We start from the raw sequence: 18,615 nt of genomic DNA on the forward strand, positions 1-18,615 counted from the left end.
TTGGCTAATCTCATGTGTCTGGTTTGGGTAAACAGAAGTGTTTTATGACAGACATTGTGCTGTTTTTTGTTTGTACTTCTGAACATGTGATCCAGTGTTTCGCAGCTGTCTGTCACCATCTTTGTCCATGAATGTGCTTTGTGTTTGTGCTGTGTCCTTCTGCCTTATTGCCTTGTAAAAGGACAGGTGCTTTTGTTCAGGCACATTCTTCATTAAATTTGGGTGCTAAAAGATGTACTGAGTTAAAGGGTATCATATCTTAGGTAGATTGAAATATGTCTCCTTTTATCAGTTTTCCCTTTACCAATCTCATCAACAGTACCTGTCTGAATAAGATAAGATAAGGCTAATGGGTTCCATAAATATTACCTGGGTTGTGTTTTTGTATCATAGCTGTTCGAAACAACACCTATGATAAACTCAGCATAATAAGGATTAGGAAATTGTGAAAAGAGTAATTTCAGGCCATGTATTGGCATACATGTATTCACCTGATTAATATGAGCAATAGTGTCAGACCTGGCTAATAACATTCCTAGACCAGTGAGTAAACACACAACATTACTATAAAGCACTACTGCTTAATTATGCTAACAGAACCAAAGTACAATTTGTGAATGAATAAAGATTATATGATAACCAGTCCCAAGAAGAGAAAACAAATGACTATGTATAAAACCATAAATAGACCATAACCTGAACCAGCACAATGATCCAGGCCTGCAGTACTCTGTATGTTTTCTCAGTATGAACCTGTGTGTAGTGTAGTTACTATATGTTTCTGTTACTTGCTATATGGAGTACCTCCGCAGAGCTGTTTGTCTCCTTGTACTGTAGTCCACAGTGTGTTTCTCTCCCTTGCCCTTTCCCTTTTGCTGTCTAATTTATAGACACTACACCTGTCTATCTGTCTATTTATTTATTTGTCTGCCTGTCTGTCTATGTCTGTTTGTTTGTCTGTCTGTCTTCTCCTCTGTAGCCGCGACTCTGACACACGCCGAGATGTGTGACTTTTCCCCCCGGTTGTTTTAGATGTGGTGTTCCGATTGGACGATGGCTACCTCCCCGCCCACAAGCCCCTCCTGATCTCCAGCTGTGACTGGATGGCAGCTATGTTCCGGGGGTCTTTCATGGAGAGCTACGTCAATGAGGTGAGGGGAAGGGGAGCTATCGGGGGCCATAAGCTACTTCGGGGTCTGCATTGAAGGGTCTTCGGTATTGGTGGCATGGTGATAAAGGATGACAGGTCATGTCCTCTCGCCTATGTTTCACAGGAAAAACGGAAAACTAGGCACTCTTATTTTATATAAACATATTTATTTATTAATGAAACGGACACAACAGATCTACAGTGAGATGTTCATTACACAAGAACAACGGCATGCTAATATAGTGACTGGACACACTGAGTCCTTTCATATAAAATGACAGGTGTTTGCTACACTATCTGCAATAAGACTGGCCTGTCAGCTGCAGGGTGGTGGAGATGATTGTTAGAGGTCATTAGGGACTCCAGAATTTGTCAAGGAGCTATGCTTTTTAATTAGATTCTAATTCCTGCCAGTGCAGCTTGAACAATCCAATCTTTTTGAAGTGCTGCTTATTCCAGTGATAGTGTTTTCTTTCTAGATTATGACCAAAGCCCCATTTGTTAATTTAAAAGGCCTGTCTCAGAAACCTTGCTTAGTTTAGCAAAACCTAAAATTGGCAACAACTGTGAGTGGGTTGAATGATTCTGACTGCCCATAGGCCCTTACGAAGGGCTTTTTCAGATTATATGATGCATGATAGGCACCATCTGTTTTCCACTTGACCTTTCATCCCTCTGTCCCAGTTTAACCCTGCATACTGTCTGTAGTTACAGAGGCATGCCACCAATCACCTCCTGTACTATAAACACAACACAGCTCTTCTGAGGGAAAACAGAATCTCAGTGAATACAGTGATTATACCGTTATGCCCTATTAGGAATCATGCAAGAAAGGAAAAGTGCCCACCACTTACAAGGGCGCAGAAGCTGATTGGACCTCTAGCCTCTCTGGCTGGCTAAGTAGACTGCACCTAATGTTGCTATCCAGCTGTTTTTTATTTTTTTATTTTTTTGTCCAGCGATAGTCTTACAGCTGCACAGTGTTTGCACCATATGTGCAAAATTAATTAACATTACCTCTGTGTGAATTGTGCTCTTCTATTGTGAGTAGTTGTCAGACCTTGGTTAAGGAGCGGTTTTATTTGATTTTGATTTCTCACTTTGGGTCTTGACCAGGAAATGTTTATTTCCTATTATCCATATTGCCTGCCTTTTGAGACACCCCATGGTTTTTTTCTCTGGCAGCACTCAAGATATTTTTTCCAACTTTTCCCCAAGACTCTTGTGAAAAAATCAAGTGAGCACCACCTGCTTTTATGTTTCCTGCTGAATGTTGACACTATAGGGCTGCTTGGCTGTAGGACTGTAGATAACAAAATGTGGGCCAGTACTGTGTTTGTGACAGACTTGAACACCGACATAAATGTAGGGCAGTACTGTTTGTGACAGACATGAACACAGATGTGAACGTGGGGCAGTACTATGTTTGTGGCAGACATAAACACAGACATAAAGGGGAAACGGAAATGCATCGGCTGAACCTGGAAGAACAGAAAAAAGCAGAGTGAAAATAAAGAAGAGGCGGCCAACTCTTAAAACTACTGTCGTACAGTTCATGGCGTTCTCCAAGTTTCAGCTGTTGTAGTGTCTGTTTAGTTGCGGAGAGCGGATAGCACATGTTCATCTTTGATGATTCTATCCCTTTCCTTTTTGTCAGACACTTCCAGTCTGAGCTCAGCTCCTGAGCTGTTGAAAAGCCGAGTGAGTGTGAACATTCCTCATCGCAGTCTTAATGTGATAATTATCTCGCGCTTATCCTCGGGCTGGGATTGGATAACACCCTTCAAATACAATAATGCCTCTGAAAGGACATGTGTGTGTGACTAATAGTGTTTAATTAAGGAATGGAGTGCAGAAATGGCCATTGCTATCACACCACCACATTGAGCGGGTGACAGCACACAAGCTGGCGAGTGACAGACTCAGCTGAAGAGGGCACGTGTCACAAAGTGGGAACACGACTCTCTGTCACTCCCTGCTGGTCCTATCTCCCACATTCATGTGAAAGTTGTCTGCTGCGCAGTATATATATTGGACCATGATTTTAGGGTATCATACAGTATGTAACATTGTTATGAAGGTGAAAATGACTTATTTCTTAATACCATACATGCAGCATTATTTATCATAACATTTCTCAGAATTTGGGGTTTGTATAACTAAAGATGACTTATTTTTGATAAGGTATTTACACATGTTAATTATAAGATCTTTTAGTGCAGTCTTTCCCTATGTATTTTTGTTCCAGCCAAAATGAGGTTGAAATAAAGCCCTGTCGCCTTTTATAATGGGATTACACATCCACATAGACCAGTGTACTGTAATACTTAGCTGCTCTTGTGTGGATTGGATTAGTTTGGATTATCATAAAATTCAGACAGGCTGTTTCTCACTAACATAAGTCTGTGATGGGTCATTTTTTAAATGAAGCTGGGATATCTGTGGGGACCCTCCTGATCTGTTAGAAAAGGCAGTTATGGCTGATGCCCTCTGGCTGATATTATAACATACACCACATTTATGTGCTCCTACTTGGCTTCTGATATCTGACCTTTCAGAGGCAATTAGGGGCCACAACAAACCTGACATTCTGCTAATTGGTGCATAGACAGGTAGGCGAAGGGCACCCTGTGGGGCTTGTAAAGGACCCCTGCAGGCCTAATGGTGACCTTTACTGGTGACCTCCTGCAAACATAAAATGAGGGGGTGGGGGGCTAGAAAATTACGGAGGGGTTCTGTGGGGCAACCTCACCGCCTTACTTTCTCACCTTAAAACCTCTCCTTAATTCCTTGGCTGTGACTTTCCTGGCAGAAGGAATAATGGTCCTATTGTCTGCATTTTCCCCACAACACAGAGTGCCTAGCTGACCAGTCTTTCAGACTGGGGATGAAGCATGAGGGGTCAGCAGTGTTACTGTCTCCGAGTGTCTGTGGGTTATGGGGGTCTCTCCAGCCAAACGAAACCCCTCTGTCTCATGGCAGTATTTCCGTAGTGACTGGCTCAGTCTGTGAGCTAGAGATAATGAGCTGGTCCTTGCCAGAGCCCTGATCCTCGACCCTGGTGGCTTTGAGGTTTCGCATCTCTGTCCTCTCCCCATTGGACTGGCTCTGCCAGCCACGCTTTTATCTGCGGGGATGAAAGACCCCCCATGTGAGAGAATGGCCTTTACCTCAAACCGCTGACACTCTGTACTCCTTCCGATGACATCAGTCCCCTGTTCCTCCTGAGGCCTGAGCGTGTGCCTGACCACTGTCTAAATGAAACGCGTTCTAATCAATCTAATATAATCACAGCGCACTGACAGGAAGCCACTGCGACTCGGCCTGCTTGCAGGTGCAGGTGAGGGACAGCCTGCAAGCATCACACCTCTTTATCACTGGAGCAATGCGAAAGAGAGAAGACAATGTGAAAGATATGCAGCCTTCTTGTATTGTACCAGTTTTCCCTTATTTACTCTTTTCAATTGTGCATTATTTTTAGAATTCTGCCTTGCACAAATTTCATTTTCGAGATGAATTTATGACAAACTGGTCAGGCATATTTTTCACTTGCGTTTCTAATGTGAAAGTATTTCTTTCTTTCTTTCTTTTTAAAAAAAAATGTTTTTGCATTGATTCAAAATTAGGGCTATTAGTCCTTTTTTCTTTAACATGTGACCTGGGAAACATTTAGCCTATCTGTCCTCAAGATGTCATTGTAGGCACTTCTAATTTCTGTAATCAGTGGTAAACAGTCAAAAGAGCAGGACCAAATATATGATTAAGGAACAATCGAAGAGCATGTTGATGCAAGGGTATGCATCTCTTAACCAGGGCTATTCAAACCTATCCGGAGAGTCAGTTTTGTGGCAGCTCAGCACTAATTCACCCTATGCAATTAATCAAGGTCTTGTTTGAAGGTCATAATGAGTTCATCAGGTGAATCAGGTGTTGTTCTGCTGCATTCCAGCAAATTTTGTACCCTCACCAGCCTTTCCTGAATGAGACTGTATTCTTCTGTAGTAAGCGAGTGGCTAAGTGAGATGACTAAATTATTACAGAATGTTTATTGTTAATCAAGTGGCCTTGGAAACATGTTGGTGTTGAAAAAGTCTGAAAAAACTCATGGCCTTAGTTATCCTTGTCCCAAAGAGGAAATGCACTTGGAAATAGCAGGAAACTTTTCTTGTTTTAATGAAGCCATCTCTCTGTTTCTTGTCCAGGTGTCCATCCCCAACACCAGTAGTGCCTGTATGCGAGCAGTGCTGGAGTACCTGTACTGCGGCTCACTGACGCCCTGCCCAGACCTGCAGCCCATTGACCTCATCGTGCTGGCCAACCGCCTCTGCCTACCCCGCCTTGTTGCCTTCACAGGTGAGTGCTGCAGACTGGCCACCAGGGGCAGTAGAAGTAGATTGGGAATAAACTTGGAGGCATGATGTTGAATTATGCTTTGGCTGGTAATGTTTGATTGGGTCTGTGCTTCTCTCCCTCACAGAGCAGTATGCAGTAGAGGAGCTGCTGCAGTCGACCATGAAGGGCGTGGACATTGATGGACAGGTGCTAATATACCTGGAGATGGCTCAGGTGAGCCTTAACAAACACATGAGTGATGATTTTCTGTGTGGTTGGACAAGGCCTGGTGGCCTTGCAGTTTTTCCATAATTGTGCTAATTGCTTTTTCTTGATAATGCATTATAATCAAATGACGATGACATTTATTATTACCTCCGACAAGGACATCTGTCCGTCTGTTTGTTCATCTGTCCATGACAGACATATCTGGAAAAGTAACGGCCGGATTACCATGGGATTTGCTGTGCACATTCATGTTCCCTAGAGGAAGAAACCTATTGATTTGGGTGTCCCCATGACCTTTCCTCTAGTTCCACTTCCACCATGAACCCAAACTTTCCATTTGTGATTGACATATCTCCTAATGGTTGGATAGCCATAAAATATTCTGTGCGCATTTATGCTTCCCAGAGAAAGAAACCTATTGATTTTGCTGATCCCATGATCTTTACTCGAGTGCCACCATCAGGCCAAGCATATGTTGAGAAGTAATCACTGGATTGGCAAGACATTTGCTGTGCACATTCATGTGAGGGGAGTTTGTTATTCCTTGCTGGAGGTTTGCACTGAGAAATACTACTACTATATTAAAAGATGATATATGTGGCATTCACCTTGTATTTTGTCTGTGTGTATGCATGTAATTGCATATCTATTGGTCTTTGTTGTCTTTAGGGGTGTTTTTTGGTAAATTACTTCTCTGTATCTGGTTTGTCTGTTAGTGTAATCATTTGTTTTTCTGTTTGTTTGTTTCACTGTTTGTATAGGGGTAGAGATCCTGTAGGTGGACACAATTTTATAGATATCAATTATTTGAAATGAACTATATTATATGAAACTATATTATACAATTTATACAGATACAATTGTTCTCATAAAGGCCTTCTTAAACATTACATAATGGCTTCATAAATCATACATAACCAAATGTCTTGATTCATAAAGGGTGTCATGACACATTTTTATGCAACATATTATGCAAAATGTGACATAACCACCAAGTGACCTGGCTAATGGCTAAAATGTATAAGGGCTGACATAAAACATGCTTATTTTGGATGTTAGGCTAACTGTGACGTAACTCAAGAGTAACACTTTGTTTAAAGTGTGAGCATTAGACCATTTCTCTTGTAATATTTGGCTATACTTTTGGATTTTCTTTTTGCAGATTTTGATTTGATTTCTAAGGAGAGAATTTAGCAAAGTCCCCCAACAATGTAAAAATATCAATCATATCAATTATGCCAGCCTGTCACTCTCATATTTTAAAGTTTTAGTTCAAGCCATGGAAGCCTCTCAAAAGCACAAATTCCTTTCTAAAGTTTAGGTTACTCAAGTCAGGTGACAATTTCAATTCTGTCCTCACAGGAGCACTTCTCTTTTTAATAGTCATCATTGTCCTGCGTGTTCTGTATTTATGTGTTTCTCTGTGTCCCCAGTTCCACAATGCCAAGCAGCTTTCTGCATGGTGTCTGCACCACATCTGCACCAGCTACAACAGTATCTGTCGCAAGTTCCCAAAAGAAATGAAGGCCATGGCCCCAGGTACACCCCACATCCTGAATCTTTGGCATTGGAATTGACAAGCATGTCATTTCCTGTGTTCGTGACGTCTGCATTGTGTCATTGTCTTTGGTAACCAAGACAATTTTGTCATTTTTTTAAGTTAAGATAAGCTGTTTTTTTGTTGTTTTTTTTGTACTTCTTTGCTCCCCACAGAGAACCAAAAGCACTTTGAGAAGCACCGCTGGCCCCCTGTCTGGTTCCTAAAGGAGGAGGACCGGTACCTGCGCTCCCAGAAGGAGCGGGAGCGAGAGGAGGAGCTCCTTCGTAAGCAGCACACCAAGAGAGGCTGGTGTTTCTGGAGACACTCGTCTTCCTCTGCTCCCCATGTCTCCTGAGGCTCCGCCCGAGACCCCCTCCTGGCCCCCACCCCTCCCTCTCCCCGCCAGCCACACCAGAGCCCACAGGAGCTCCTCCTGTCTCCTGCTTCAGGCTCTCTGGGGAAGATGTGCCCTGCCTGATGGAGGGAATCTGGTTGACCGCAGGAAACTGCACTCTGGGCTCTTTCTTCCATACTGTATTATAGAAGCCTTGAGACAGTGCCAGAGCCAAGGGCCACTTCAGCATTGGGGCTGGGGCTGAGGGTGCAAGGTGGATAATTCAGTGCTGGAGTTGGCTTGATTTTATCTGAAGTATTAAGGACACAGAACTAATTGGAAACAAGAACATCTTAAATTCGAAACTTTTCTACTTTCAAACAAAAATGGCGGCAGGGATTTAAAGAACTGAGCAAAGAAAAATGAAAACAGATTTTTATTGTTTTTGGTTGTGTCAAAACTATGGACCTTTCGGAATTTGCGATTTTTTAGGGAATTTTCTCACAGTTCATTTTTGTTCACTTTATCCCTTTATTTTTCATTTTTCAAGCCCCTCCCCCAACAGTTTCCCCACAGCAGCGTCTCACTGTTTACTCGGATGCAAAAGCGTGTGGTGAAGAATTCAGGACCATTTCTGACTCACAAGGTTCACCCTAACCCTAACCAGTGACTGAGGGGGACAAATGAAGTCACAGCAGCTCACTCATGAGGAAATCCAGTAGTAGATTCAAAAATATGAGCCAGTGTTAACATACAAAAAGTTTGTTGGTAGAGGGCTAATGCTTATTCAACCTCTATGACAGTCTCATGGAACAGCGTTCAACAAAGTGAACAGTAGGCTTGTATCTAAGGGCTCTGTGCGTACTTGCCAGATAGGTGCATGGAGGTGAAAAAGTATAAAAAGGAGGTTGGTGCACTGTCTTCATTTAAACCATACCCCACCCTATTTCCTGTCTGCCTACGCTCCTTTGACAGTTTCACCCATGAGAAAATATCACCTCTGGAGTGAAGAAACATCTCTCCCAAGAGCTGTCTGCCTTCTCAGATAATATTCTCTTCCTTGACTTGATTGTTGTAAAGTTTTTTTGCCAGCTGTGGATGAGGAGATCTGCTGCCACAGCACAGAGTAACGGTTCCAACAGCTCGTCCATCCTGGCTAGCTTGTATGCTGGTTGATTCTAATGACTTTTTATCTGCTTTTTTCAGGATTTTTTTTTTTATCATACCCAAAAATAAAGCTGTGAAGACTCTTTTTTAATGAAGCACAATGCGAGTTCTCCATTTCCTCTTCCTCTCCACTACTATGCCTGCCCCGCCAGGCACAGAGAGGGAAGCGGGGAGGCAACAAGAGGAGATAAATTCCTTAACCACCGTTGCTGTAGTATTAAAATATAAAGCTATATACGGAGGGCTAACACAGTTGCCTTTCCATGGGGAGTTACACTGTTACTCATAATATAATGGTGCTCAGTGTTGTAAAAAGACACAGTTGTGTTTTTCGGAGACAGTGTTTTGATGTGCTGTGGACATCTCCATTAACCATCTATATTTGCATTATACTAATGCCTTCTGCTTCATCCATGTGTTTTATAGCTTGGGAGTGTTGTGTTAGCCTCTGTTGAACTAAACTAAATTTGTAATTTTTTTCACCAGTCTGTTATAATCAGATTTAGCACAGTGGAAAATTTATATTCACCACAAATGGTTTTTTCCAGTGTTTTTTGTTTGTTTTATTATTTTCATTGTACACTCATTAACCACATGTAATGCACCATAATGTGGGCAGTTTTACAGGTAACTAAGGAAATGTTAGTTTTAGCCCATGTGCTTGAATTAAAGTTCACCTTGCCGACTTGTAATTTGACAAGAGTGTAAGGGCACATCACATATGCTTTAATATCCTCACCCTTATGCCAGCATGTGCAGGATTCCAGCTTAGGATCATCTGCTTGAATGTTGAAAAGTATTTGTTTGTCAGGAATCATTGCACTTTCGGGGAGGGTTTAAAGGACCACAGGGTTTGTGCATTTGGAGTAATGGTATCTAATGAGCAGGTATGTGTGGAGGTTGAGGGAAGGTGCTCAGCTCTGTATAGTAAGTCCTTAAAATGTGTCCACCGGGTATTCCCCTCAGGACCTGGCAGGCTTTAAAAATCTCCATTAAAATATGCGTCTCGGTGAAACTGGGTGGACGACACCTCTTTGGTAATGTGTTACACATTGTGGTTAGTCCTGGTATCAACAGTGTTAACATTGTGAAGTTCAGCAAAGGGAAATGCAGAGATATACATTGGGTAAGACATTTCTTGATGATTCTTGTGATTATACAAGTCTTAGTACAAATCTTAAAGGTAGTATGTGGCACAAAGAGACTGAAAACTACAAAATTTCATGGAAAAAAAAACAAAACGTGTTATATGCCCTGAAATGAACCCAATGGAATGTTGGGCTTCTTTTTTTTTTTTTTTTTGCTTCCTCTACAAATTGCTTTGCCTTTTTATTATTTAATCTTTAAAATGCATCATATGAAGCCCTGGATTGCTCATTTAAAACCTGTTGTCCAATACTGAGCAGATTTTTGTGCTTGCACCGTCTTATGTAAAATTATTGATCTTTTTCATAATATTAGTGAATGTCTGAAAGTTGGGAAAGGTAGGATCAATGTGACAAGATATGCTGTATAAATTCTACCAAGGGTGCCACTTAATTGGCTTAGGACCTGAATGTGAAAAAGAAAAAGAAAAAAAACTTTATAATATCCAAATTTCCCTTTCCCTGCTCCTACATTTGTCCATAGTTTAGTTGTTTCCAACCAGCTTTAATGAGTGGTGTGGTGGTAAGATGACAGATTGTAGTGCGTCTTGGATTTCTGAGCTTTGGGTGTGTTATATATCAGAAGCGCAGGAAGTTCACTTAATGGACTTCCTGTGGGAATGCCAGCATTTACAGCTGAGGCAAAGTGTTGCACTGGGTTTTTCCTCCACCCACATTCATAGCAGACTGAAACGCAGTGCTGTCCCTCTGTGGACCAGTGCCATGGCTGCTTGTGGATACACTTTTACATGTGAATGTGTGGCCCAGCTCTGCGTCATTCTGACACCCTGACACTTGCCAAAAAAAGTGCATTTTTTAAGCCCAATTAAATTTTTAATTTTTTTTTTTCAACAGCTGTACAGGGTTATTAACAGAATGTTTTATGACTGTATAATTGTTGTGTATTTTCTGTGTACAGGTGTGGCATGTAGCACTAATTCTCCTAGTCTGAGATAAGATATTGTTTTGTGGGGATGATTTTTCTATAAACTAGATAGCAATGAGGACATGCTCACTGTTTCCCTGATGTGCGGTACAATGTAGACTCTCACTGCTTTTGTCATTAAGACCTGGAGATGTCATTTTTTATTGGTTGGGATGGTGGAGTGTTTAGAGTGGACATGGAGCTGTGATAGCTTGCAGTTGTTGTGTGTGTAGGATGTCTTGGGGCAGGCTCCATATCCACTGGTGATAAAAAACATGGAGTGGCTTTAGATTCGATTGGATGTTTTATATTGTGGTGTGAACCTGGAGTGCACAACTGGATAGCGTGACGTAACTCAAACATCAGTGTATATGGCCATGTGGTCATGTGTTAGAACTTGGGTGGAGATAGGGATTGGGGTTTTAGGCCCCTTCACCTTTGTAGGTGATGGTATCTCTTAACCACTACACCTGTCCTGTTCTTTGCTTCACATTTTCACCATTTGTCTTCCAGAGATTAGGTTCCAAATGCTTTTTTCAGACATAGTGTGAAGCACTTTAGTGCACAAATGGCGTAAACTTATATATTGATATTTAAAATAATGTCTGTCATTCCTCCATTCTTTGAATCTGGAAGTAAAAACGAGAGATAAAAGCAAAGCATATTTTAACACAGAGCATTAACACATTTACCCTGTGAGTTATGGTGGAGGCTTTATTCATAAGTAATACTCAAGGCATCTGAGAAGGCTGCCTTTGGATTTAAAGTAGCATGCAGTGATATAAGATTGTTTTTGGTTTTTGGATTGTGCTCCAGAGTAAGAATCAATGTGGTCTATGGTGTTTTCTCGTGTCCTTATGATGTAAATGGAGACCTTGGCCCCCCTGTTGCAGCGCTGTGTCCGAGCGCTAATGCACGTGTCTCTCGTGTGTCACCCCTGCCGTTTCCTGTGCCTTCTCTCACACTGTTGCCTGTCTCTGTGTCGTCCCCACGACCCACAATTTAGGGGAGTTTCCAAGTGCCACTGCCTTTGAGTCTCAGGTGCTAGGGTGAGGTGGGCCTCCAACAAACAAACACTCAAGACTGATCACAGGCGCACAGACCAGTAGCTAGCCATCGCGTCTTGTGTCAGTCCAACACCAGTAGCAGTGACTTTGGTCTGGTTAGCATCAGTTTGCATGGCTGAGTGACACTGTCTTGCAGCTGTCTATCCTGTGAACTTGGACTGCTTTGGGTGTCTGGGGTCATGGCTGGCCTCCTATTCATAAAGTACAGTGCCCACATTGGAAGCCAGCCATGATCTGTCACCAGCCAGTTCCTCAGATTCAGTCTGCATTTAAGTTACTTCCCGCAATTCAAATCTTTGACAATTCAGTTCCTATCAATTCTACTTCTAGTTGCTTTCAGTTTAGTGCAAAAAAACTATTATATTGAAAGCGCCATGCTTCTTCCATACTGATCAGTTTTTCAGTTGTCTTTCTACTGGTGTTTAAATTTTCTGTTTCAATAGAAGCAATAATAATAATTTCTGATCCCTAATATGCTTTTCTGTTTAAATGATACCTGATATTCACATAAATCATATTTCAAGTACAGGCTTTCCACATATTGTCAGTTTGGAAATGTAGAATGGTGTACACACCACCCCTTTTATAGGAGAATATTTATACAGTAGTTTACTGTTCACTACATCATACATGAACTGTTAAGTGTTATTATAAATGGTATTAGTGTTCAGTTAATTATATGTCCTGTTGGTCCTTTATAGTTAATATTTCTTGTGACTGTATACAGTTTGGTTTTTACCACTGTCACTGACTTCAGAGCTTACTATGGATTTCTTTTGAATATATTTATTTAAGCAAGAAGTACTTCACCATTAATACCACAATATGCTTTTCATGAGATATAGATACTGTATATCAGATTCATATAGCTCACTTCTTTGCATTTGCTTTCAAAGACATTCAGAACCATACAATTGTTATTTTGCAGTTTAATCAGCTGCCTGCTCACTCTTAGACCTGGGTCTCCTCTGCTAATGTGATAAATGTATACACTGATAATCATAACAGAATGAGGCTTTAATTGGTTCACCTCAGAGTAAGGATGGCCTTATTGCTCTTTATGAAAATGTGATTGAAAAAGCAGTCATGTCTTCTGATTAGGAAACTCAGAAGTGAGACCATTTCATAGTAACTGTAGCACAATTCTCTTGAACTGCAAGGAATTGTTGTTTAGACTATGGTGTCTTAGTGTCTCACGGCTGCAACTGGTTGGCAGCAGGGCTGAGAGAGACAGAAGGGGTTTGTTTCTGTCCTGATCTCATGTGACTTTTACATACGTAAGCACTTTTATTCCCTTACTTTTTGTATTGATTGTTTTGTTCAGAGGAGTATGAGATTTAAAAAACTGTAAATCTGAAACCAGAGGGGGAAAAAAAAAAAACATTTAAGGGCTTTCTTAAAGAATGTTTTGCTGCTTTTGGGGGAAAAAAACTTTTCAAAGTAAAACATGTTCTTTGTAATATTTTTGAACCACTGTGATTTGCACACAAAAAAAAAAAATGAAATTATGAAAAAAGAGAACATATTGCAGTCTCAGTATTTTGATGTTTTGACTATTAAAACTTTGCTGAAGTCTTTGACCTAAGCTTGTTTGTTCTATTGTGCTTCAGATATTGTTACACTGTTTGATGAACGCTAATTTCTCAACAAGAGCATGGATAAGAGCATATAATTGAAACACCCTCCCAAGGTCCAATTTGAATGAATTCCAGTCTATTCTATGTATTTAAAAAATGATGCTGTGTGTGCGTGTGTGAGTATCACAGCTATCTGGAACAATCCAGTAGATGGAGCCAAAAGACTTTAATCTGAGAATGGGCTTCACATTGCTTCAAATCATGCTGTAACATTCTGCTCATGAAACACTGCTTTTTTAGGTGGGGCAGCTCGTACAGGTAAATAATATTTATGTTGTGACCCATTCGATTTTGTATAGACATTGCAATGGTCATAACTACCACAATCAGTACATTTTTACACCTGTTCCTCATGCTTATTGCCGTTCAACATGGTTTTTAACATTATGCCCCATCACTGAAAAAAGGCAATTCATAGAAACAACGACAGATCCATTTGATCAATAACAGGTGCCCAAATGAACTCGGTAATCTGCTTTCATTGAAAAATAAACACTTTAATCGTAAATTGATGTTAAGCTTAATGATATTAAAAATTAACCAACATCAATAAAAACATTGATTAAATCCTGTCCCTGGTCTCTTAGATAAACCAATGATTTAATGAGTGCCGTACAAGGTATTGCAGACACAACACAATTCTATAAAAAGAAATCCGATGGGTAATCCTCACTAACACAGCTGCTAATCAAGAGAAGCAGCTCCAGAAGCATTATCAGTTTCAAAGATAAGTTATGATTCCCTTATATTTGGCTGACCAACCTCTCCTGGATAGAGGAAAGAGAGGTCTTCCAGAGAATATTTAATTTTACTTCTCTCTATTGGAAAGAATATAAAAACAGGCATTGAAATAATGCAATAAATAAAAATGTTGAGATTCTCGCAGTGTGAAGCCATGTGTTGGTTCCAGCCAACTTAATGCAGTTGTATAATACTGTTGCATCAAATTCTGCTAGCCTGAAATTTACTCAGAAATTTACTCAGGAACAGTAACTTTACTCACTTGAAAAGCAGTATAATGAGCTTTAGACAGGTTTGCAGCATGTGCAAAAGCGAGTCGCAATCTGCAGCAGTGTCTATGGTTTATTCCTACCTTCTATATTATTTGATAAATTTCAAATATTTTAAATAAGTTGATGTCACACGCCAAACGGGACACACCGGGCAGGGAGATGCGACCGTACCGGGGAACACTGTCGCATGGAGAGAGAGAGTGCGCACACACAAACACGGAATAAAATAAAAGGACCACTTCACCCTTCCCCCTCACGGATTTCGGGCAAAAACAAACTAAAACAATAAGCTAAAATAGCAAAGACAAAAGAAAGCAAGACAGAGCCTGCTCTGTAGCTGACCCGCCTTCCCGGCCAGGTCCAGCTCCTCCAACTTTTCAGCTGAGGATTCCTTTCTTGGTCTTTAGTGCTCAAACAAAAACGAAACGAAAATCATAACTTCGCTCTCTGTGTTAGCTCCCGGTCTCAGCCCCGAACTGTGGAGAGCAGCACAACTTTAAGCACCTGGGCTGATTAGCCAACGCAGTCCAGGTGCGTGTGCTTTCACCACCACCCGGCGCAGTCGATATCAATCTGCCTCTCAGGCGGACCGACTGCCACAGTTGATAATGATTGTGTCATGTGACTCAAGTAGATGGTTTATTTGCTATATGTATTATAGTATTTCCTTAAGATTGTAATTTATTTTAATGTACTCATGGCGTAAGGAATAAATAAAATAAGCTCAATGAGTACCTGCCCCACTTAAAATATATAATTGTATGCAAGCGAAACATTTACAGCTACACGTCTCCAGAATATGATGTTTTGAAATATTTCAATATTTTTTATGGAAATGATTCTGATCTTTGTTCCCTTGCACTATTTATGATTAACATATAATAATATCATTTTTAAAATTACTTTCACAGTTCACCATGGCTTAGTTCTATGTTCTGAATAACTTCTGTGAATAAGAGAAACAGCAGTGAGGATTCTTGCCAATGAGAGACCCAACACTCCATTCTGGTTTCACCAGACACACAGTTTCCAGTCGTACAGGGTGAATTGGGGCAGAGAGATAGAGGCCCTGGCTCTAATTAAATGCCACAAGACAGGTAGTAGAGAGGAGGGAAGGGGGACGCTGTTCTGGAGTGGAGAAGCGTATTTCACCATGGCAACCAGACTGTGCATTTGAATGAGTTTGACAAGTCTTTTCTGCACCATTTTTGCCAGCACCACAGCACAGGCAAGGGGAAGATACAATCAGAGTTGCTTTGACTTATTTGAAGGACAGCAATCAAACCCAATCAACCCAAGCTATTAAAAGAGACTTTGTTTCTCTTTCCTGTAAAATGACTGTCAGTAATAATGGGTTTTGTGAGTTTTTCTGCCACAACCACACAGACTCAACTAGTGCATCCACAGGTGTCTGTGATCTCTGATTGCAGCCCTAACGGTGATGTTATTCGTTTTATGAGTTGCCAAACCAGCTGTGAGTTCAAATTACCAACAGTTAATCAGTCACAAATGACATGCAAGTTTTGGAGAAACATATCTGAATGAGGTGCTACTGTCTGTCACTTGAGAAGGAAGTTTCCAGCCCAAGGCTATGGTTGCACATCAGTTTCCTATCGTTTCTTGCAGCAGATATTTTCAATCCTTGATCCTGGTTCACACCCTAAATGCAATCTCTGAATAGTATTGTACTGCACTATTATATCATTATTATTCATAATTATTATTGATTCGCGCTCCCAGTGAGACCTAAGCTCCTGTAGCTTAAAGCATTGTATCCTTGAACGTCCTCTTGCACCAAATATGATACTGCAACTAAAGAGAAGTTAGCATAGGTTAGGTTAGCATTAAGATGAAGAGTATTAGCTGCAACACTAATAACTTGGTACCATTGCTGCTCTATGAGTAACCTTATTGCATGCATTTTGTACAGTAAGTCTTTGTAAATAAGATTATCCGCAAAATGACACAATGCTAATTTAGTAAAGCTTGTGCCAGGTTAGTGTTGTGCTGATATTTGATCTTTTAAAATACACCAAATTTTGGGACATTTTCCCTAGTGATTCACAAATTGATACCATCAAATTATTTGAAAGTTTTCATGAGTTAAAGTTCTCATTGTTGCCCTGTTCTGCCAACAGCTATGTGAAAATTGTAACTGAAAACCATTGTTTAACCACTGTATTTTTATCTTCTTGTGGCTGCTTTCGTTCCTGGTTAGCTTCTTTATTCCAGCTTATTATCTGTGTGTCTCTAATGCCCCTGCTCCTCTGTCTCTGTTCAAGGTCTCTATATGCCCAGCTGCTGCATGACCTGCTCTCTCTCTTGCTCTCTAAAACTAATTTACTATCCCTCACTCCCCACTCTCTCTTTAACATCCCATCACTTAGAGGTTCTGCCTACTAGCCTTTACTCTCTCCTTCTTTTCTGTAGCTCTTTCTGTATCACAAAATTTTTATTTTGTCTATCCCCAGGACTCAATTACCTCTGGGGCTTCTAAAGACTAGACATCTATTTGGGTGCAGAGGTTCACATTTCTTACTTATACTGTTTATTTATTCAAGGCACAAGCTTGCACTTTCCAGAGCTTTGAGGAATCTATTACACAGATCAATAATGAGTCTTTGTTCTTTTGTTCTGATGCGTTCAGTTATAATTAGAGGGGGAATTATGGGAATGTGAGCTTGTGAGGCTGTGAAGAGGTAAGGGATCTGAGAAGGGCTCTGGGAAGTAGTGGAGGTACACAGCAAATGCACACGCACGCACTCACACACACGTATGCAGCATGCACACACACACGAACGCGCGCACACACACACACACACACACCACACAGCAGCTCTGAGGTTCCCAGCTTCATGTTCCCATCTCTTAGCTCATCCCTGTCTGGCCGGGGGACATAATGCCAGAGCAGCAGCCCCTCTCACATCCCGCTGACAGAGCCAGTGAGCGGATGTCTCTATTTCAGGGGTCAGTTCTGCTCGGCGAGTGCAGCCTCAGCTTTGCCCTGTGGAATGCTGGAAGATAAACTCTCTGGGGGATGGACCAAAGCAGGATCAGTGAAGCAAAACTGGTGGGTGAATGTGGCGCCGGTTCAGATGACATCATTCCCCTGTTTGGGGAGAACGGATTAGAAGGCACAAGCGCAGTGAATTAGGTTCCTGGCACCGTGGTTTTGTCATTGGGTTGGCTGTGGGTGATGTGTTGTGGCTGATGCACTAGAGACAAAGCTAGTATACAGAGCCATGTCACTGTCCCCTCTGGGCCAGACTCTTTAACAATGATAAATAGACACACTCTAAATGTGGGGACTGACACCATGTGCAACCAGGAAGGGTTGACTGAAAGGCAAAATAAACCTCTCTTTCACTATGCCCATGTTTGTTTAGATGTGCAAACACTGGGCTTGTCCCAAAAAGCACTTATTTCTGGAAGTGCATGTATCTCTATCCCTCCACTGCGTACTGTATGAGACAGAGTGTCTCCGCCACATCCTGGGGAGCCTTCTACAAACAGGAGACGTCCTCTGTATAGCCTGTGAAGTGTGCAAGGGGAAAGGGCGGTCATTCTCTGTGATCATACTGTAAGGCATGAACCTGATAAATACTTCACCGTCACCACTTGTTTCTGTGGTGCCCATGCGAATCCCCAGTCATGGTGACTGTCACTCTCCATCTATCGGTGATGGTGCCTCGTTGACTAATGTGACTTGTGAATACTGTGTCAGACTGCTGTGATAACACTCTGAAAATCTGCATGACCCACTCATTAAATTGACTTTATCAGTGGCCAATTGAACAATTATGTAGTGTTGCTTTGCATCGCTGATAGACCAGCATTTCACTTTCTTGGGAGACCTACAGTGTAGGTATCTGTAGTGAGTATCTGCTAGTCCATTATTTTTTTCTCATGAATATTGTGATGGAAATAAGGCATTTTTTAAATTATAGCCTTTATAATTATATACTTTTTTCCTTTTCCCTTGGCAGAGGACACATTGGTGAGCTCATCTGAAACACATGCAGGCAGCCACACTTCACTCTCCAGCAGCTGAGCTGTCCTGTCATTGCACAGGAGGAA

At 41.3% G+C, this 18,615-nt stretch overlaps 1 protein-coding gene across 5 annotated transcripts in view; it reads left to right on the plus strand.

The window, feature by feature from the left end:
• LOC118212887 (rho-related BTB domain-containing protein 2-like) overlaps positions 1 to 13,269 on the plus strand; it is a 34,800-nt gene extending 21,531 nt beyond the window's left edge. For 4 of the 5 annotated variants that reach the window (XM_035391333.1, XM_035391335.1, XM_035391336.1 and 1 more), the window contains 5 exons: positions 1,033 to 1,151; positions 5,353 to 5,503; positions 5,628 to 5,716; positions 7,144 to 7,249; positions 7,424 to 7,605. In XM_035391333.1, coding sequence (XP_035247224.1) covers positions 1,033 to 1,151; positions 5,353 to 5,503; positions 5,628 to 5,716; positions 7,144 to 7,249; positions 7,424 to 7,605 — 647 coding nt within the window. Of the gene's footprint in view, positions 1 to 1,032; positions 1,152 to 5,352; positions 5,504 to 5,627; positions 5,717 to 7,143; positions 7,250 to 7,423 lie in introns of all 5 variants that reach the window. The other variant, XM_035391332.1, reaches the window with a different exon arrangement.
• Positions 13,270 to 18,615: the final 5,346 nt, after the last annotated feature.

Source organism: Anguilla anguilla, chromosome 14, assembly GCF_013347855.1.
Source record: "Anguilla anguilla isolate fAngAng1 chromosome 14, fAngAng1.pri, whole genome shotgun sequence".
NCBI classification, from domain to species: domain Eukaryota; kingdom Metazoa; phylum Chordata; class Actinopteri; order Anguilliformes; family Anguillidae; genus Anguilla; species Anguilla anguilla.